The sequence below is a fragment of the Anopheles arabiensis genome, chromosome 3 (assembly GCF_016920715.1).
Source record: "Anopheles arabiensis isolate DONGOLA chromosome 3, AaraD3, whole genome shotgun sequence".
In the NCBI taxonomy this organism is placed as follows: Eukaryota; Metazoa; Arthropoda; class Insecta; order Diptera; family Culicidae; genus Anopheles; species Anopheles arabiensis.
In genome coordinates, this window is record NC_053518.1 from 2,897,840 (window position 1) to 2,919,965 (window position 22,126).

General features: G+C 52.7%; 1 protein-coding gene across 1 annotated transcript in view; it reads right to left on the reverse strand.

Annotated features, from left to right (window-relative positions):
- The window catches only part of LOC120901453 (cadherin-related tumor suppressor), a 53,320-nt gene that overhangs the window by 22,955 nt on the left and 8,239 nt on the right, over nucleotides 1-22,126 (reverse strand). The window contains exons 2-3 of the mRNA XM_040309419.1: nucleotides 14,640-20,516; nucleotides 3,708-4,019 (exon numbers count right to left, since the gene is read on the reverse strand). Of these exons, the coding sequence (XP_040165353.1) occupies nucleotides 3,708-4,019; nucleotides 14,640-20,003 (5,676 nt within the window). The 5' untranslated portion in view covers nucleotides 20,004-20,516. The remainder of the gene's footprint in view (nucleotides 1-3,707; nucleotides 4,020-14,639; nucleotides 20,517-22,126) is intronic.

Sequence of the window (22,126 nt, forward strand, 5' to 3'; positions counted from 1 at the left end):
GGGCGCGGATAGCAAAAGCAAAGAAAAACACTTTTGATCTCCATCTGCTTATTTATGATTATGATTATTTTTATTAAATCATTCCCAGTCGTGATTAAATATAAGTATGTCATTGTTGCTGCGGGTAGAGGGACCGAACACCACAAAAAAAGAAAGAAACGAGCAATAGAGAATGAGAAATACGGCGAGGAGAGATACACCGCAACCGACCGACCGACGGGCAAGCGCAGAAAAAGGAAACCGTGAAGGATAAATGATTCATTTAAGTTTTCTTTGTTTAAATTAGATAGAATCGTAGATGAGCACCAAAGCGGGGAATATAGAAATATGCAGAAGGGAGGAGAGCATGAAGGGAAAGAAGGGAAAAGCGTGTGTGTGTGTGTCAATATACCTTGTTGGGTAGGTTTGGTCGTTTTGTGCTTAGCGTTTTGTCGAGTCTTAGGTGTGGTGTAATCAACCTACTCGAAGCCGAACTTAAATTCGATTGATAGACTTGAATCGGCTTGACGTTTTCGGTTTGGTGCCTTCTATCACGAACTCTGACAATTTCTCTTTTATCGGTTCCGCAGACGCTCGCCCGATCGCCCGACGGAATTAAGGGTCGAGCAATCTTTATTTGAATATTCATTTCATCTTTCAGAGACCGAGGCAAAAGGCACACGACCGACCTGTTGGGTCGTGCGTTTTCTCTCTCTCTCTCTCTCTCTCTCTTTCTCTCTCTTCCTTCTTGCTTTTATATGCAGCAATGTGTGGAAGGAAGCACAGCAAAAAGGATGATTTAGAGGTTGGCAGGCTGTCGCTCGCTGGCAAGTGGAATGATGAAGCAGGCCGGATCGAGCAGGCTGATAGGCGAATCACAAACACATAACGCCGTAGATCATCGTAGTCGATCTCGAAGCGAAGCGATAGGAGTAAACCAGGCAAAACATACCCCAAATAGACAAACATGCGCGTTGGTACGAAAGTACAACACACGTATTCATTGTTACCACCACCACCAACTCGTTCGAAAGAATCATACGGATAAGGCAGGAAAACGAGCTGGAATAACACCCTTTCACCCACTCCCCCCTGCGTGTCCCGACGGCGCGTTACAGTGCCAAAAAGCAGCAGCACAACAACTTCAAACTTATGGTCATGCTGGTGCGCGTTTCTTCCCCACCAACGGTACCACGGCACGGCCCCGGCCCCGCAACATATAGAGCTACGACTTATATTGATATGTTTTACCAGATTTCCATTTTGTCTATTCTCCGGTAAGCACGTTTGTCAAACCATGGGAGGCCCGTTTTGTGAGCCTGTTCATTAATTTGCCGTTCGCCATGGTTTCTCTCGCTCCCTTGCCTTTATTTCTCTTTCTCTTCCTCGCTCGCTTGCTGTCGTTCTATAATAAGTATGGCTAACATTTCTCCGTAGATTTGTCCGGATTTTATCCTATGCTTTGATGTAACTCGATCAGAGGTTTGTACGGGGACCAGAAATGATCTAGAAAATTTCGGGTTCGCGCTTGCAAATCTCTAATTCCCAATCTAATGCGGCTGCAATGTTTTCGGGGTACACGAAACCGTAACAACGTAATCAACGCTGTTTACATCTGCTCCGTCATCAAAACTGAACGCTCGCTCACGAAAGGGTGGGGAGGTAGCGTGGTCATATATTTTTCTTTTCAAAACCTCCTCCTCAACCACTGCCAACTCCTCCGGTTGCGTTAATTCGCTTGTTCCCTCTGAGCAAAGCAGCACCACCGCGCACCACCAAACAATCATCGAAACTATTCGGTACATTTGCTTGATCTTGATCTCGCATTGGACAAAACGAACCTGGGCGCGATAAAATCTGCCGGTATCGTGCAGCATCGCGTCTGGCCGGGATAGTTTTCCCCCCCCCTCCCCTCCCAGGTAATCGGGCAGGTCGTGGGGAAAGGGAAGTGAGTGACTCACGGTCCTATGTGTGTGGAGACATCGCAATCCGTGGGGGTGCCCCGTGAAAAGGTGAACCTTAAATTTGTAGAACGTTGATCATTACCTAAGCCACCTCGCGCTCGCGGGAAGCGGCGATAAACAGAGGAGGGAGGGGAGGCAGCAGGAAGTGGTGAACGAACGAAAAAAAAACACGGATGATTGAGCGGAGACTGAACTGTGGTCAGTTGATGGATAATCAGAGTTGTCTGGGGGGAAGTTGGTGTGTGAGTGTGTGGCGGATCTACAAATGAACATTTCATACACACACACAGAACCAGCTACAGGAGGGAACGAACGGCCTGCTTCGTGATGTCAATCAAACTTTAATAATAAAAGATAACATATGTGTAAGCATAAAAAGGGGGAATGGGCGAGGGCAACGTGGCGGAGAACCAGAACCCCCGGGAAAGGGAACGTAAGCGAACGATAATAACTTATGGACAAAAAGGATCGGCAATCACGGGATGATCGGATGCGGTGTGGAATTCGAGTGTCTGTGGAGGTTGATCGGAAAGATAAAGAGCCTGCACGATCGGCTTGGGGAGTCACGATGGTGGTGATGGAGAGAAGTTTCAGTTTATATGCACAATTTTCGGGTAATTTGTAAAACGACACACACACACACTCATATATTAACAAACTATGACATGGGTTGGCTGGGTTTACTCTTTGATTCCTTGTACATGCTAATATGTTGCGTCATTTTACGATCGTTTAAAGCTTGTTTTCCCGTTCTTGAATCAAAATAGTTGGTTAGAACATTGCGGAACTAGGTTCAAAACAGGCTCTATAGCGTGCAGATTCGGCGACGGGCAGAATCGCAAGAAGTGAAGCACTATTTTGTGTATACAATATTTGTGAAAGTTACTTTCGGAGTGAGAAATACATTAGAAAGAAACTAAGAAGCACAGAGAGATTGAGAAAGAGAGAAAGAGAGAGGGAGCTAGGGAGTGAAATTAAACAGCCAAAGCTCGTTCGTTCATTGGAATGCTGTTGGCAGTGGTAACCTTTGACCGCGCCCAAGAACTATCTGTGCCTGCTGGTTTGTGGGAACAGAGTGCTGAAAGGGACAGGTTGGTTAGCTGCTGCTGCTCGAGCCATTAATTCACAATCTCTTGATCTGGAGGCGAGTGTGTATGTGTGCATGCATGTATGTGTTGGTGCGTGTCTAAACGATCTCGGTACTCTCTCTGCGCCTGGGGGGTGGTGTGCAAAGGATCGTATGAATATGCGCACTGCATTCGACATGCGTTTTTAACGTTGGCCGGCGAGCGAGATGACTTTTGCGATTAAGTTGCATCCTCCTCGCATCAAGTGCATATCGCCGCTGGCTGGCTGGCTCGCTGGCTCGCTGGCTACAACGCGTTCGATGCATTCAGGAATACGCGAAGAGCCGAAGGAATCTTTTTAATGCGTTTCGAATAAATGCGAACATGCAAACGGGGAGCAGGATAGCGCGAGAGGCCGACGGCGGGGCCGGAAAAGCTTTTATGATTTTTCAGTAATCAATCAAACGCAAGCGCGCGTGAGTCAGAAGACGGGCCGAGAGTGGACGATGGCCATTGCCAAAATTAGCTGCCGCGGGATGATGTTTGGCAGGCGGAATAAAACGTTCGAATTCGCTTCCATTTGGTGCCTTTTTGATGCCTTTGGTGGCCAGCCGGAAGTGGAGTGGGGTAGACTGTGGTGTGTGTGGAGGATTCCAATGCCTGAAGGTTTCCCTGCCCAAAAAAAAAAAGAACCTACCTGAATAGTGATCGTAGTTTCGGTGCTCTGAATACCGTCCGTCACACTGACTTTCAGCCGGTACGAGTCCTCCGTCTCGCGGTCGAGCGTATCGCGCAGCTTGAGCAAACCGGTTTCCCGCTCCAGCGCAAACTTCTTCGGCGCGTCTCCGTCCAGCAGCGCGTACTCCAGTTTTCCCAGCGTGTCCGGGTCCGTCGCGGTGATGCGCGCCACCGTCTGTCCGACGGCCAGATCCTCCGACACGCTGAATACCAACGGGAGGTTCTGGAACTTTGGCGGGCTGTCGTTCTTGTCCAGCACGTTCACTCGTATCTGTTCGGCGGGCGGGATGAGGGCGAGAAAGAAAAGGGTTGACGATTGGTAAATTAAATTACTATGAAAATGCATACAGCGAAATGGGTGGATGTTAAGTGAACAGTGTAACAGTTGGTGTTCAGGTCAATTTGCAACTAAAACCTAAGTACGAGTCTTTCCAACGGTGTGCCCCTCTCAATGGGTGTCAAAAATCGAAGAAATTTAATTCAATTTGTTCAACGTTTTATCTGGAGAGGGGAGGGTTAACATGTTTGACGATCCTTTCACTGGCATCAGTAAATTATTTACGACCTTGACTCTCGATCTAGCACGATATAATGCAGCGATCAACGATTGGAGGGGCTCGGCAGCATCGTACATCGACTGCTCTGCTGTCGGGCATTTTGATTGGTGCAAAGTAGCGACACGGCGTTACCTTGCATTACCCACTGCAACGGGGTTTTAAGTTTTCAGCACAAATAAAATGCGCAATATAAATCCCTTTTGGAACGGAGCTGTAGGCAAATCAGACTGCAAAGAAAGGTGTGCAACACCCAACGACCCAAGCAGTGATTTAAGCACCAGCACACCACCGTGGCGGTAATCGGACGCGTTCGATTCGTATACGCCAAGACGATCAAGTGGGGGGAAAAGATATAATTTTAGCAGTCTCGTGGTTGTACACAAAAAACAAAAAAAAAACGGATTTCCTTGCAAATCTCCAAGAAAATGGTGTCTAACAGCCTTTAAAGTGCTGCATCAACACATAAACAGAGAAACGGACGGGGAGGGTGTGTGTGTCAATGGTCCCGAGAGCGCTTGCAACAAAGTTGGCGAAGGCCAAGGCTGCATAATAGGTTGCAAAACAGGCGGCGACGGCGACATCGCAGGACTGTGTCTTTTCACACTGCCTCCTCGGCCCACAGCCAGCCAGCCCGAGCCCGAGCGTCCAGCGGTCAGAGCCGTGCTATGGCCATATTTAATTCACATCGCTCCGCACGCATCTTTCGGCTCGGCGGTTGTTACGGCTGACGTTTATTTTACGACTTCGCAAGGGAGAGACGAGGCTTTCGCAATAATGTCTGGTAAAATTATTCGCTCACTTTGCTGGCCCGCGCTGTGCGTGTAAGTGTTTTTCGTCCTCCCGACATTGTAAACCCGAGCAGGGCAGTAATAAAAGCATTCTTTTCATTCTCACCATTCAGTTCCGAAGTGGTTGGCGTTATTTCTTCGTCCAGATTGGCGACACCGCACTCAAAATGCTGCAATGCAAAATGCAATCGATCGACGATCGATACAGTGACCGGTTGTTTATCTTTCCGGATGTTTCCCCTTTTTATGTCAAACACATTTGCATGGTGGCGGCTGTAGTACCTGTTGCACCAAATGTAGCGCGCTTAAGTATCGTATCGCAAATTAAACGAGAGAGAGAGAGAGGAAAAAACACAAAGCACAACTATGCAAGGATAATAACAACACCTACTTGGAATGTTTCCCGTTGCTACGCTATTGGGCGCCCGCAGCATCGGTGTGGACTGTGTGCTGCTGTGGACTCGTCTTGTTTTACTATCTATAACCGCAAGCGCAATGCGTACAGGCATGCAAATGGTGAAACATTAAAAAAATCTTTATGATAGCACATGAAACCAGCAGCAGCAGCAGCAACTGATACGTTTGTCTCGTCAAGAAGCATCAAGTGTATGCCGGGTGGAATGATAAATCTGCAAATGATCGAGCCGCGGAGCCCCAGTGAATGTGATGGATGGAACTGATGGAGAACGTGCGAAACAGAGCCCGGTGTGTGTGTAGAACAGACAGGCAAAGGGGCATGTTAAAGTGCCACAGGAACAGGCCAAACTGTGTGCAACAATGACTACAAGCAAGACATTTCCAGCAGGAAGAAATTTTGCCATTGCAATGGGGCGGAATGGGCGCTGGCGATGCGCGAGCGGGTATGGGAGCGGAGTTCCCTGCGGGTCATGAAACGGACGAAGGATAAATGCAGCAGTGACGAATGAGACTGAAATTTAATGTTTGCGTACCGTCATCTCATGCGATTTTATGTTTACCGACCGAGCCCAACCGTTGGACGAGCGAGCCACACCGACCCGACCGACCGACCGGCCGGCCGGCCTGACTCAACCGTAGCTCCAGTTGCACCACACACACATACACACACACTTCATCTGCATAGTGTGCAGCACTGAGCAGCGCGAAGGGTAGTGCTGGGGTCGGGCCAGGGCCAGGGCTCCGGCTCTGCACACACAGTGTCCAAGCGAGCAGAAGGGCACACTGTTGATCGAGCGCACCGCAGCAGAAAGGATGTAATGAGCCGGAGAGCCAAGAAGCGGCGGCAGCCGCAGAAGCACAGCACAGCCCTATGCAGCAGTCGGGAAGAAATGAGCCCCGGGAAATTTTGCTTTAATGTTGTGCTCTCTAAAACTGGTAAAATATCGAAACAATTACACATTTTTAAAGACAATTAACCTTGTCTCTTTCTGTCCTCTATCTTCGACTGCTTCTCCGTCTCTCTTTTTCCTGTTTTTTGTTCCTCTTATCTGGTCATGTCATGACGAGACTGGTGTTGGAAGACTGGAATGTTGCTTATCTAGAATTAGCTAAAGAAGCAACTCGGCACTTGTTTCTGTCGGCGCAGAGTGCCATGGCACTGTGTTGGCTTCTGTTATCGGACAGAAAGAAAGAATATTTCAAATTGATTTAAAATCAGTCCTACAAGACTTGTGCCATGAAATGAAATAGTGTACTGGGCATCATACATGTAGCATAACATTTGTGCAACCATTTTCCATAAAGCTCCAGCACCAGTTGCTTTTGTTTAATGTGTCCCCTGCCCAACAATCTAACACGTTGGCCGTTTTTGGAAATAATTTCATTATTAAGCTCTGATTATCGTCGACTGGCCGACCACAAAATGAGAGTTTGTACGTTCACCGCGCACAACCAGTGTGCGTGTGTGTGTGCGTGTGTGTGCGTGTCTCCGTTCCATGGCCGTCATGGTAAAAACGGGGGAAAAAAGGGAAAATTAAAAATAAATTATCAGAACTTCTGGAATTACGGAAGCACAAAAAGGGCGGCAAGCAATAAACCCCTGCGCGCCTCTGTCTGTGTGTGAGTGCGTAAGTGTCTCGCATGCGCGGACCATGCAGAAGAAATCTGCAAGAGTTATAGGCAAAATTGAAACCCATTACCATCAGGGACCATCGTCCCTTTTGCCCCCCTTGCATTGCTTGCACCGCGCAGCACTGAAGGTGGTAGCTGAAGGGCTCTTGGCCGAGCGGCCGGCAGCGGAAAGTATTGTCGAGAAACAAGCAAGAAAGGCAACAGACAAAAAAAACAAGCGGAAACTCTCTTTGCAGTGCAGCGGGTTCGTGTTCGGTTGCTCGGCGATGGCCCTTTGCCGGTTGCACTGCGAGCGATCGAGCGAGCCCGGAGGCGCGGCGATGGACAGGCGAGATTTACACGATCTCTGTGTGCGAACGTCTGACGAACGGATGGCAAACGATTAAAAAAGCATGGTGAAGCAAACGATCGAAGGGCCCCGTGAACGCAACGCGACGCATGCTGCAGCCGAAAGCTTGAACCAAACGATCTCTAACAAAAAGCCACCACCCCAAATACACGTATGGGCATTGTTTTGAGGTCGTCCTTGTTTTCCGCGTCAAAAGTGCCATAGAAATTAATACGGAGGCGCGTTCGGGACAAAACCATCATTTCGGCAGCCGTTGCGTTTATGACGGCGGATGAGTACGCAACCGTCCTTTCTGTGGCGTGAAAATAGCTGCTGGTTTGGCATTGATCATGGGAACATTCAAAGTGTGTGTGTCGAGTGTTCTTTTATGCTGCAACTACATTTTCCGGTGTCTTAAAGAAAGAAGCGGAGGATTCTAAACTTCAATGCCTCTCAAAAGCGATCGCAAACTGAACCGAATGGATGCAGTGGACGATGATGGTGGTGGAGTTGGTGGAGTTGGAACAATGATAAATGGAACATCGTTTCGCTCGCGGAATCCATTGCCGGCTGTCACTGCCGGCGCAAAATGTCACCGTGTCGTGGTGAAATCAAGCTCACATTCACTTCAAACGCTCGAGTTTCCCGTCTCCTAGCCCCCATGCCGACTCTTGGACGAGCGATTCTGGTAACGCACGGCCGCCGCCGCCCATGGTCATTACAAAGATCTGGGGTGCAAATTTAAGTGCACGTAAATTCAAACAACATCGCCGACCGACCGTTGGCTGGGGGGAGAACGCACGTGTAATGTTTCGGCCGTGGTCGTCCCGGGGTTCGGTCGTACCCATGTCCCCCATGTGTGCTTAATTATTCCGAGAATTAAAGCGATGAGCGATGATGGTAGCGAATGCGTTTGGCCCACCATCAACGCGCGCAGTGGCGGTGGCGCAGAAAGAAGGAAATGGAATGCGACGTGCCGCAAGATGGGGGGAGAACGGGACGACACGATGGTGCGGCGCATGAGGCCGCCATGTCCAATGGGGCGACACGCCATCACTCATCGTCGTTAATACTGTCGCGGTTAGGAGAATGCGCCGAGTTGTTGAGGGAATTTCGAAAGATACCGGACCAAGATAGGGAGGAGAAAACGTAAAAGCATAAAATGGACCACAGCTTGCGAATTGGCATTCTTTGGTGGCCGACAGGAAGGGTAATGGGGGGTGCGGGGTGGCTTGCCGTTGTGGAGAAGGTAAACGAAGGAGGCAGGAGTTGCGAGCGGGGTCCAAAAAAGGACGGGTTTGTTGCGCCGATTCTCGTCATGCATTAGTGTCCGGTGCCTATGCACGGCCGCCGTGGGATGGATGGGGGTTTTCTTTTATTTCACCTACCTTCTTACGTAAGGGAAAGAAAAGCGAAGGAACGAGTGCGAGAATAACAGCATGAGGGAAAAGGAGAGGAATGGTGCCGACTAAAAGGAGTGAAGGCGCTAGTGCTAACATTTAGAAAAGGGAGAAGCACACACACACATACACATAGAGAGTTAGGTAGTAAAACCAAGCGAGCTCTAAAAGTGTCTCAGCTGAAGCCGTCAAGATTTTGCACGGTTTTGGTGTTTTTACCTTGTGCCGTCGTTGTCTTGCTGCTCGGGACCTGGCGCGACCAATCTAAGACCGCAAAAGGGCCGCAATGGCAGCAGTAACGGGCACTACTATTGCACCATAAGAAATTGCCACGCTGTACCCAGGGACACGCAACTAAAGCACCAAACTCTGAATGAGACGCGTGAAATTGGAGCCAAATTTAAATAAATTAAATAATCACGCACCGACGCAACACAGCGGCGCGCAGTACATTTGTCCGCCAGCACTGAGATATCGCACTGATTGTGTGTGCGCGCACGCAGTGTCCCTGCGGAATTTGAACCTACCCTCCTCAGCTAGCTGATACCGCAACCGGCCAACTATTTCAAAGTTGGTATGGAATAGTGAAACGAAAGCGGCTGGATACTAGATCGCTTCCAACTTCAGAGGTTCGGACCCAAAATTGCCCCGCCGATGGGGCTTGTCTCGGTACCCACCGGGAAATATGACATTACACCCGGATGCAACGCGCGAGCTCGCTTTGGAAAGGGCGTACGAGGGGAGGGCGGAAAAACACAACACCAAACCCACTACTACTACTCCTCGGAAAGGATTGAGCCGGGCGTGCGCACCTTCCAGAGACGGTTGAGAAATCGTATCACTAAAAGCCGCGTCGCGTCAATCGTTAGAGCCCTAAAACCAGCCCACCGAACGGCGGCTGGCAACTTTCACTCACCGGCAGCGCAGCGCTCGAAAATACATACATTTCAATTAAAGGTACATACTTTCAATTTTAGCGTTACGTGCTGCGCACTTGGTGTCGTGGATCGTGGAAATCGTGGCTACCGGCAAACGGCCCAGGTTGACTGCCAGCCAGCCAGCCAGCGTGTTTTTTTGCTGCTTTCGTTCTCTTCCTCTGCTCCTCCGCAGCTCGTGGTTGTTGAGATTGAGTGCGACGGGGTTGTCATGGCCGATGCCGCCATCTCACAACACACTCCCCACATTTTTTTCTTCCCTTTGCTTCCGTAGTGGCGGCAGGAGCTTTTTTCTGTGCATCTGCTCTGAACTGCTCTTTCGATGTGTGTGGGGTTTTAGCTCCAATGGCTCAAACCACTGTGTGTGTGTGTTTGATTTTTTGCGTCGTTTCCCTTTTATGCTAATTTGAGTTATTGATACTCGCGTCCCACGATTTGTCGGCTGGATGTCGCAAACAAGTCGCTTTGCCGTCGCTTTGAGAACCGTAGAAAATAGATTTTCTGCTCCCGTGGGTACGTTTAATTAAATCACGAATCAAACAACCCTTTTCCCTGCTGCACGGCGTGGGTCTCACGGTGGGTGCGTTTGGATGATCAGGTCGGCAGCTTGGAGGGAGACGTTCGTTAGCGGGTCCGTCGGGATGCCCAAAAAGTCGGGACAGAGAGACTCACGCCAGTCTGCCAATATTCCCGAAGCGCGCGCGTTGAGATAGTTAAAAATTTATTCGTTCAAAATTAGTGCCCTCTGCTTGCTTGGGCAGTCCGTCGCCGTCGTCGTGTGTTAGCCATCTTGTAGAAATCCATCCCTTTATGCGTTTCCCTTTTGCCGTGCAGCTTTTCTGCCCAACCGGACACCAAGGCAAGTTTGACAAGCTGTATGAGCGCCAAACGAAATGCGGCTACTATGCGGCGAGCCTCAACACGAACACGTTTGGAAAAAGGACCTCGCGTACGGTTCGCTCATTCGCCCGGGAGCCACTCGGGAGTACGCGGATGGTCGTGGAAAAGACATGAAAAAATGTACTTCTCGCTTGCGCCGGCCATCAGCTTATTCAGCCCCGCCGCTCCCGAAACGTTAAGTGCCACGTTTGCGATCGCAGGCACGGTTTTGGTCAATTTTGGGGATCGGGACACACGATCAGCCGCCAGCAACAGCAGCACCGAAGCAACCCGTGTGCTGGGAAAAGGGAAGCAAACAGGATCTTTCCTACTTAGCATTCACGTCTCATAAAGCATTTAGTCGAACTGTTTTATCATAAGAATACTTTTTTATAAATATGTTGATGTGAAACGATTTTATGACGATGTTGATTGATCTAAGGAATTTTCCATCAAAGGAATCTCCGTACCAATTCTGCTAGTGGTTGTGCCAATTTCAGCACTTTGCGCATTGCTGCGCCCCAACGTGTATGCGCAGCGTATATATGCGTGGTGTGTAGCCGCCCCATGACCTCAATTTTGAACTCCCCTCATCCCTCTCGATTCGACCGGTGTTAGATTCGCACATATTCATGTGTGTAAAGTTTTCCAATCGAGCCCAATTCCGAAAAAAACCCCGATTGATTAGTGATGACATTTGCATTGGAAACAGCATCGTCCATCATTTTCCGGGCATAAATCTTGACTTTCTATCGGTGATTTAAAATTTGAACAGAACGAACATTAAAGTGAGAGGAGCAAGAGTGCGAGGTACCGGGAAGGCACCAGGCATAAACCACAGACCAACGACGACCATCGCTCTCTCTCTCTCTCTGTCTCTCTCGGCCTGCCATTCACCGCAATCAATGGCCAAATGATGCTCCGGGCCGAATGATAGGCGGCCCAAGAAGAAGAAAGCGTGGAGATAGAAGAAACGTAAGAAAACCGTTTCCATTGGTACGCTGGCTGGCTGCTGCTGCTGCCGCCCCGCGGTCGGTCGGTGGTGGAGCAATTTGAGGTTGGGATTTATCGGCGGTTAGACACTCGTTAGGAACCTCATCTTATTTGATTCATCGTTTGTGCGCGGGTTGTTTGCGTATCATATTTAGAGAGCGGTCGAGAGCCGGCCGAAAGCACGAAGACGGCCGGTGAATGTCCGACGCCTTCTGGTGATGCAATGCGGAAACGTGAAAGTATCCGCAATTACTCCTTTTATTAGCTTGTGCAACAGGATCACGTCTAAAAACGCTCCTCCCCCCCGATCCGCTATGCTAGATAAATTCAGTAGTGACGTCTTTGCTGTAGCTTCCAACAACATCCCTGAGTGGCCATTGATGTTCTTAAGGCTTGGATAGCAAATACCTTAATATAATTGGAAAAAAGAAACCCCGAACAGTGTCACCGAACAGTTGGGATGAAGTGCTCATGAAACAAAACATCTAACTGATGAAGGAAATTGTGTGCTTAGAAAATCTCCATCTGTTCAAAGGTTTGGCATGTGAAACGAAGCATCGAACGACTGCTCTTGCTGCAATTTCATTCCAGCTTCCTACATACACGAACGCTTGTGTCTGTGTGTGTGTGTGGATTGGGCAGAGAAGGCAGCTGAGAGGAGAAAATTTTGTTAAATTATTCAAATTGAACATCGTTTACCAAAAACAAACGATAATTACTATCGATCGAGAGACCTAGCGAGTTTCTGGCCAGCGTTGGCTGCTGCTGCTGCGCCTCACTGCTCTCGTGCAGATTGCGATCATAAACGAATAGAATGCTTATTAGTGGTGGTGGTGGTGGTGGCCGGTCGGTCGGTCGGTCAGGTAGGCACAAGCCCTCCCAATGTTCGCACACGGAACCACCTTCTCTTGCATTTGACTATTCCTGTCGATCTTCAAATTCCAAACACCGAACCGAACGGGGTTGTGAAATTGAGCACACATCGTGGCAGTTGGCGTTGGCCGTTTTTTTTGTGGTTGTTGTTAGGTACCACATCACTACCATGCTTTGGAGGAGTGATCGAAATTAGTTCAGGAATAATGATCGAGTGCTTCTCCGTTCGTTCGATCATCGTGGGTTGCTGGCTGGCTGGCTGAATGGAAGTAACGGCGTTTGGAGCCACGGCTCGTGTGGGCATGAGGTTTTTTGTGTTATATTTGGCCACAATGCTGAGCGTTGTGCGGAAAGAAGGTTGAACAATTATATTTTCGTCGGGCATTAAAGATGTGATTGTGATGTGAATTTCCTTTATTCGACCTGGTACGAATGTTGCTTCTAACGATTTGCAGCGTTGTTTTTGGCTATGGCTGTCTGTCCGCAAACGTGAATCGAATGAACCTGAATGGCAAACAATTGACCATTCTTAACTCTTTCCACTTACTCTCTTACTTGGTGTTTGTGCGTACTGAGAGGAAATAATCCATACGACCGAGGGAGAGGCGTGTGCAAGCTTGTGTGCATGAAACGCACGATGAAAAATGCATCTCCACCTTGGAAAGCAACCGATGCAACCACAATTGTCCGATGCTCGGTGCTAGAACAAAACACTACGCACACCGGGTGAAAGGGAACCGGGCGCCCGATAAAAGTGCGGCCCAGCGCATTGTGCAGGCAGAGGAAAAGAGATTGTAACCGTATCTCTCTGCGGGGCAGAAACCATGCAACCGCCGGGAAGTGTGCATTCTTTAATATTTTTCCCTCACACAGAAAACACCTATAATCTGGCGTCATAATACCTGCCTAGAAGCGATGCGAATATGTTATGCAGCTAGTCATTTCAGGTTCTCATTATTTATCACGAGGATCGGATACCCACCCGCAGGGCTGTCCGAGGTATGCCAAAAAGTGGAAAACACAATGTTGTTATGTTCTTCCCAAAAACAGCCCAAAAGTGTGTGGTGCACTTGCGTGAGACTGTGTGAGTTGTTCAAGGGGGTCAGGTTTCGATTGCAATTTGCCTACCCAGGTTCGTCGCTTGTGCATGTATCGAATTCTTTTCCGACACTGTTTGGCACCGTAATTTTGAACGATTTGGCGCCCATGTCCCATGCCCATCGACAAATGGAGTCCAAAAAAGAGAGGATTTTCTCATATTTAATATAATCATTCATCTCATTAGATTGTTACAAGTAAATATAGAGATACAGAGAGTGAGTAATAATGCTTAGTATTTAATAAAGCTCAGCAAAAGGAGCTATACATGAAAGAATCTCGTGATTCTTGTCGCACCTTCAACAGCGATGAAATGGTGATGATTTACGTTTGAAACCTAAACCTGGTGATGATGATGATGACGAAACTCCAACTGAAATAGCAACGAGAACTACACTAGGGCGTACGCAGCAGAGATCTACCCACAGACAGAATCTCGTTAATGAGTGTGTTCGGAAGGTGTCTCGCTTATCGGGCGTACACCATCAAGAAATATTTGGCGAGGAAGTTGCAACCCGCCGGCAACCCAAGAGCAGGCAGCAGGTGGGTGTAAAACAATGGGGCTGGGAAAAGCTTAGTCAGCTTAAAAAAGCGAGCCATAATCGTAAATAGCGATTCAGCCTTCGCCCCGCGTAGGGCAATCAAATGTGTACGAATAAATGTAAAGGATCGTAAAGTCTGGCCGAAAGATGCGCGCAAGATAAGCGCGACATTAGCATTAGAGCTTCTCCCCTTGCTTTACGAGCATAGGAGGGGGGTTTTTGCCGTGCGCCTTGTCAAAGCGTGATTTGGCAGGTTGATTTAATTAGGGCGTAATTTCTCTATCACACTCCTCCCGAGAGCCGGGGGCGCCGACCATTTAGATACATATTCACACTTTGCGTGGGTAGGTAGAGAGAGAGTTGGTAGATTATCTTATCCCCGTCGTTATTCCCATACTCTGTTACTACCCCTCTGACGCTACAAAAAAAGGAAAACAATAGCTACTTACCCGGGTGCTGGTTGTCCTGGGCACGGTACCGACGGCGACGGCGTACACCTCGACGTCGTAATGCTCGATGCCAGCTTCACGGTCCAGCTCGGCCGCGGTCGACAGAATGCCCAGCTTGGTGTCGATGTCGAACAGCCGGTTGACCTGCCGCCCATTCGACCCGGACGTGACGTTGGTGACGTAGTACTCGATGTCCGACACCGAGTTCAGGTAGGCGGAAACCGTCAGAATGCTGGTGCCGATCGGTTCGTTCTCCGACACGCTGCCCGACAGGTCCTTCTTGGCGAACACGGGCCCGGAGGAACTGCTGCCGGGAGCGCCCGTCGTCAGGATGGTGATGTACGCATCGCTGCTTTTGCGCTCCGCCTGCACGGCCTCGTCTGTCGCTCGGACGGACAGTTGGTAGCGGGTGTCCGGTTTGGGGATCGGCTTGCGCAGCGTGATCACGCCCGTGGTGCGATGCAGCTGGAAGATGTCCGTATTCCCACCGATCATCTCGTACGTGACGAGCCCGTTCGAGCTCGAGTCGGCGTCCTGCGCGTGTATGCGCATAATTTCGCCCATGGCACTGTCGCGCACCGGCAGAATGGCAGCATTCATCGACACGAACACTGGCGCGTTGTCGTTCACGTCCTCCACGATGACGGTGACGAGCTTTTCCGCGGAAAGTCGCTGGGCCGGTGGGGCGGCCTGGTCGGTGGCCAGCACGGTGAGCCGGTACGTGTCGATGGCCTCCCGGTCGATCAGGTGCAGCGTGTGAATGACGCCGGTGGTCGGATTGATGCCAAAGTGGCGCTCGCCGTCCCCGTCCTGCGGGTCCTGGTGGGCGATCTCGTACCGCACCTTGCCGTTCAGGCCCGAGTCGGGATCCTCCGCCGTGACCGTCACAATCGGCGTGTTCAGTGGAATGCCTTCGCGAATTTGCCGCACGATCGCGGTGTTCGGGAAGGCGGGCGGGTTGTCGTTAGCGTCGATCACGTTGACGGCGAACAGGATGGTGGTGGCCAGCCGCGGATTGCCTCCGTCCGCGGCCGAGATGTTGAGCGAGTAGCTCTGCGTGTCCTCGTAGTCGAGGGCACGGTGCAGGTACAGTGCGCCCGACAGCGCATCGATGTGGAACGTGTCCCGCCGGTTGCCGGCCGCGATCGAGAAGGCAATCTGCGCGTTCGCTCCCAGGTCCAGATCGGTCGCGCGGAATCGCATCAGCTCGGTGCCGATCGGGGTCGTCTCCACGATCGCGATTTGGCTCAGCGTCTGCGTGAACTCGGGCGCATCGTCGTTTTCGTCCAGCACCTCTATCGTGACGGTGGTGGACGCGCTCAACCGATGCTGCTTGGAGGCATCGTGCGCCACTACCGTCAGCCGGTAGGAGGCCGTCGTTTCGCGATCCAGTGCACGGGCGAGCGTTATTTGGCCGGTAGAATCGTCGATAGCGAATCGCTCCGCCCGGTTCCCTTCGGAGATGTAGTAAAACACGTCCCCGTTCAGCCCTTCGTCGGCGTCGTGGGTGTAAACGCGCACCAGCTGCGTGCCGATCGAGGCGCCCTCGGAGATCTGCACCCGGTAGGGTGCGCGCACAAACACGGGCGCATTGTCGTTGACGTCCGTAATAAACACCTTGATCTTGACGCGATCCCTCAGCCGAACGGCACCATTGTCGGAAACGGTGGCTTCCAACGCGAGGAAACTCTGACCGCCGAGCGCTTCGCGATCGAACGAGCGGCGCGTGCGGATGAAACCGTTGCGCGAATCGATGCTGAAATCCTCCTCGCGGTCCTTCCCGCTGGCCGATGATCCTCCCGCCGACGACGTGGAAGACGTCGAGGAGAGTGTGTAGATCAGCTCGGCATTGCGTCCGATGTCGCGATCGATCGCCGTCAGCTTGCCCACGAACGTGTCGGGCGGCTCGTTCTCGGCCACGCTAAACACGAACGTCCCGTTGGTGAACTGTGGCGCGTTGTCATTCTCGTCGATGACGTGCACAATCACCGGCACGGACGAGCTGCGCGACACCGGCCGGCCCTCGTCGGCGCACGCGATCGTCAGCGCGTAGTAGTCGCGCTCCTCGCGGTCCAGCGCGCTGCGCACGAACAGGTAGCCGTCGGGAAAGATGCCAAACTTGCCGTCCACGTTGCCCTCCACGATGGCGTACGAGATGCGCCCGTTCGGGCCGACGTCGGCGTCGGACGCGGCCAGCGCAAAGAAGCGCGAGTTCACCGGCATCGACTCGAGCAGCGACGTCTCGTACGAGGTGTGATCGAACACGGGCGTGTGGTCGTTCACGTCCTCCACCGTCACCTGCACCGTGGTGCGTGTCGTCAGAGGCGGGTTGCCTCCGTCGGTGGCACTCACCTCGAGCGACAGAACGGTGCCCGGTTCGACACCGATCGAGCGGTTGAGGTAAATCACTCCGCTCGTCTCGGCGATGCGAAACAGACCCTCCGGATTGCTGCTCAGCCCAAACCGCACCTGGCTGTTCGCGCCCGTGTCCGCGTCCTTCGCCTTCGCCACGTACACCTCCTGCCCGACGGCCGCATTTTCCGGCAGCCGAATTTCGTCGTGCTCGTACAGAAAGGCCGGCGCATTGTCGTTCACATCCACGACGGTGACGTTGACGGTCGTTTCCCCGTAGGCGAGCCCGTTCCGTGCCGCCACCGTGAGCCGGTACAGTGCGCGCTGCTCGCGATCGATGTGCCGCGCCGTGCTGATCACACCGGTGCGCTCGTGTATCCGGAAGCTGGCGGCCGAGTCGCCCCGCACGATCGCAAACACCACGTTGGACGAGCCGGCGGAGGCCGAGCCGGAAGCAGCAGCCCAGCGCGTGCGCAGCTGGCCCACCTCTCGCTCTTGCGGTGACTTTTGTCGCCGCTCCAGCCCGTTGTCTTCCAGCAGGCGAAAGTCGTACCCTGAGGGGAACGGTGCATCAAACCCAATCTCCTCGACGAGCGACTCCTTGACCACCTCGACGACGGCGTCCTGTTCGGCCCGTCGCCCACCTCGATCTTTGCAGCCGACAATCACCCGATGGACCGGCTTTGGCGACTTCTGCAGGCTGGACCGTAGCGTCAGCACTCCCGTAGTCGCATCGATAGCGAACAGAGCGGCATCAGTGGTCGGACCGCCGACCAGCTCGTACTGCACGATCGCATTCTCACCCTCGTCCCGATCGGTGGCGGTCAGCTGCGCAATCAGCGTACCCTCCGGAACATCCTCCGCCACCGGCACAAAGAACGCGCGGGGATACAGCTCCGGGCTGTTGTCGTTGGCATCCTCGACCGCGATGCTGACGGTAGCGCTGGACGATTGCGGCGGCGAACCATGGTCGCGGGCGATCACCACGAGCGTGTAGGCCGCGACCAGCTCGCGATCGAGCGCCCGGCGCGTTGCGATCTGTCCCGACAGTGCGTCCAGCTCGAACGTGCCCGGATAGTTGCGCTCCACGCTGGGGTGAAACGAGTACGTGATGCTCCCGTTCGTCCCCTGGTCGTGGTCCACGGCTGCCAGCGAGACGACGACCGTGCGCGGTGGTGCCGTCTCGCTGAGCGTCACGTTCAGCAGCGGCTGCGCAAAGGCCGGCGCCTCATCGTTCTCGTCCAGTATGGTGACCTTGAGCTGGGTGTGGGCCCACTTCGGATTGGGCCCCCCGTCCCGGGCCGAAATGCTCAGCTCCACGTGCCCGAGCACTTCGCGGTCGAGCGGCGCACGGGTCGTGATCAGCCCGGAGGCAGGATCGATCCGGAACCACTGGTCCCGGTTGCCGGCCACAAAGTCGTAGAAGATCTGCGCATTCACGCCGGTATCCTCGTCCGTGGCGGTGATGCTGGCCACGTACGTCCCCGGCGGGGCCAGCTCGCTCAGCACGGCCGAGTACTCGGACTTTTCAAACACCGGCTCGTGATCGTTCACATCGTTCACGTGGATGATGAGATGGGCGGTGGCGGTGCGGGGCGGCGCACCCCGGTCGATCGCAACCACCGTGAGATTGTACTTCCCGATCTCCTCCCGATCGAGCACCCCGTTCACGCGCACGATGTAAAAGCTGGGCGACTTCTCCAGCCGAAAGTGTTGCAGATCGTTGCCCGCCACGATGCGCAGGCTGGTGTCCCCGTTCAGGCCCTCGTCGGCGTCCACCACGGACACGGCCGCCACGACCGACCCGTTCGCCGCGTTCTCGTCCACCGTCGCGAAGCTGCCGGTCGGCGGGAAGTACTGGAACCGTATCACCGGATCGTGATCGTTCGTGTCCACCAGGTTGACCGTGACGTAGGTGCGGCCGTCCTGCCGCGGCGTGCCGTGGTCCCGCGCAAACACCGTAAACACGCAGCTCTTCGGACAGCTCCGGCCGCCCTCGTGGCAGTTCTGGTGCGGGCAGGTCAGCTGCTCGGTCGTCGCAATCACGCCCGTCTCCGGATCGACCGTGAACTGCGTCTCCGCGTCGGCCAGATAGTACGTGATCTTGCTGTTATCCCCCAGATCGCTGTCCGACGCCATCACCTGCAGGACGGGCGTCCCAGGCAGCACACTCTCATTGAGCGACACGATGTAGTCGCTGTGGTCGAAGATCGGCGGGTTGTCGTTCACGTCCAGTATCGTCACGTTCACGCGCAGATAGCCGTACCGGGCCGGCTCGCCGCCGTCCCGGGCCGAGATGTTGAGCGTGTAGAAGCCGCGGCTCTCCCGGTCCAGCTTGCCCGTCGTCTCGAGATGCAGATAGTACACGTCCCCGTTCGGGCTGGTGGTAACGGCGAGCCGGAACTTTTCCTCATGGTTGCCCTCCACGATGCGGTAGTCGTCCGTGACGCCGTTCTCGCCCGCGTCCCGATCGGTCGCCGCATCCAGCAGCAGCCGCGTCCCGGTGATGGCACTCTCCGAGAACGAGACCGCGATCGTGGGCTCCGGAAACTCCGGCGCATTGTCGTTCACGTCCAGCACGGTGATGCGCACCTCGATCGGGTACGTCGGCTGGCTGGACAGTATCACCAGGTCGTACCGGTCGGCCCGCAGCGCTTCTCGGTCCAGCACGGCGTTCGTCTTGATCTCGCCCGTGCTCGCGTCCAGCACAAACTCCCGCGGCGGCTCATTGAACCGGTAGGTGAAGCCCGGCTTGGTAGGGATGTAGCCCACCACCGTGCCCTTCGCCTCGTTCTCAAACACGTTGAACTGTACGCGCGTCTCCACCGCTCGCGACTGCATCGCCCCATCGCTCGAGGAGCGACGCCGCGGCACGATCACCACGCCCGGACCGGGCCCCGGCCCTGGCCCGGGACTGTGCGCGCCCACCTGCTCGATGGCGGCTGCGGCCAGCAGGCCCAGCGTGGCCACCAGCAGCCAACACATAATTTTCACCACACTGGCACAATACATTTTCTTCCCCTTCCTTCTTCACTTGCTGCTCTTTCCTAAAGCTTTTCTACAACATGGAAGGGACGAAACCCGTCTCCCTCCTCCTCCTACTCCTCCCCACACTCTCTTCCCTGGATGCTAGGATTTTGAATTCTTCACTCGGCGGCGGCACCTCCAGGCACCTTTACGCGTGTGTTAGTCAGGTGCGTCATAATATTGCCAAAATGTTGCTAAACCGATGCAATGCTGCGGCACATTCGCTCGGTTTGCTGCTTCTCGTCATGCTACTACTGCGGCCTGCCATAAGGACTCGCATACTACCACGCGCACACGGACGATAACGCTAGCGACACTGTCATCACGCACACAACAATTGCACTATTTGAAGCTTAAAACACACACCCGCGCACACACGCACACACTTGGTAGGGAAATTACGGCACGCACAGACTCTAGCCTAAGTTGATTGAGCACTTGAAGTTATTGGCAACGTAGTTGATACGTATCTGCAATTCCACAAGGTATGGGGATTATCTGCAAATAAAAGGACAAAAAATCTATTAGAATAGTGTGTTGGTGTGGGTAATTATTTCCTTTTAATTGTTTGCTTGTTTGGTTTGATTTCGACTGTCTTCAACCATATTATAAGCGACAAATTCAATTAGTCACCACCAGGCACCTATTTGCTGGCTTAAAACGAAAGGCAAGAGAAAGACGGGGAGAGAGAGAGAGGCAGCTTTTCTTCCTGCAACTCACGCTAACGAACAACAACAGTGCAGCGAGCAGCATAAATTCATAATTATAATAAACAAGACAGCAGACTCCTCGCTCTCTCTCTCTCTGTGTCTCTCTCATCGCCGTGCCGTGGCCCCACACAACACCACACGCACTCACACACATAGGCACATAATATTTCGATGTATCTAATTTTTTCCGGTCCCTTCTCCTCGGCATTCGTGGCTCGTGGCCGGCCGCTGTGTGGTATGGTGGTATGTCAAGAGTCGCCTAGCCAGAGCAGCATCCTCTCACTCTCCACCCAGGTCGCCCGTTGCTGCCATTACTACTAACTCTTCTCCCATGAATGTGTGTATGTATGTGTATTTGTCGAATGAAGTTTGCCCTTTTTGCTCCATCGGCGTCGTTCCCGATACAAACGGGTCGACTCGAAGCAATCGACGACATAAGGCGAAATGTTTCGAGTATGATGCTAAAAATGTAACCCCCATTTTAAAGCACAAACTACTGGAAATCCAACATTAGTTGGGTATAAGTCGAAAACTAAACATATTTGAAATGACTGAAGCTGAACAAATCTCTCCAATGCAACCCTCTTTTTTACATCGTTTCAGAACAATTCATACAAGAATTATGAAAAGATCATCATGATGCCCGAACACCCCCCTCCTGCAGCATGGAAACGGAACCACATTTTCTGAGCAGCCAAGACACACTTCGTCTTCGATCACCAGGCGTGGAGCCGATACATGCAACTATGAAACGGGCGCATAATAATTTCGAAATAGCTGGAAACTTGTTTCGCTCGCGGCTAGACAACCCTCCCGCTGCCGCAGCGAAGGCGCTGGCGATGCTGCGCGCCCAGGCCGAGGCTCAATCTGTTCGATGGAGATTTTTCTTCCCTCGCTCGCATTCCTGCGCCACTGCGCGGGGAGGGGGAGAGGAGGCTGGTGCTGCTGTTGCTGCGGTGAAGTTCACCACATTTGCAAAAGAAGGCACACCGAACACCGAATGGAATGGAGGAGCCGACGAGGAAGATTGTCGCTCGGGCAGTTGGTGGGGAGCACTGGCTCTCTCTCGCTCTCTCTCTCTCACTCTTTCGCACAAGCAGCAGGAGAGCTTCTTAAGATCTCGGGTTCTGACTATTGGTTGAACTTTGCTGCCCTTAGGGTTGGTGGTGAAAGACAATCGACACCAACACCACGGCGCAACCACAGCAACAGCAGCACGGTGGACACACAAACACAACGGAAAAGAGCCAGGCAGCATACAACAGAGAGCGCACACAGCGCAAGACGCAAGAGCCCGCGCAATCTTTTCTCTGCCCGCAAACCCGATCTTGCCTTTTACGTCGTCCTGGTGCGATTCTTCTCTCGCTCTCTCTCTCTCTCTGTTTCCCCCCGGGCCGC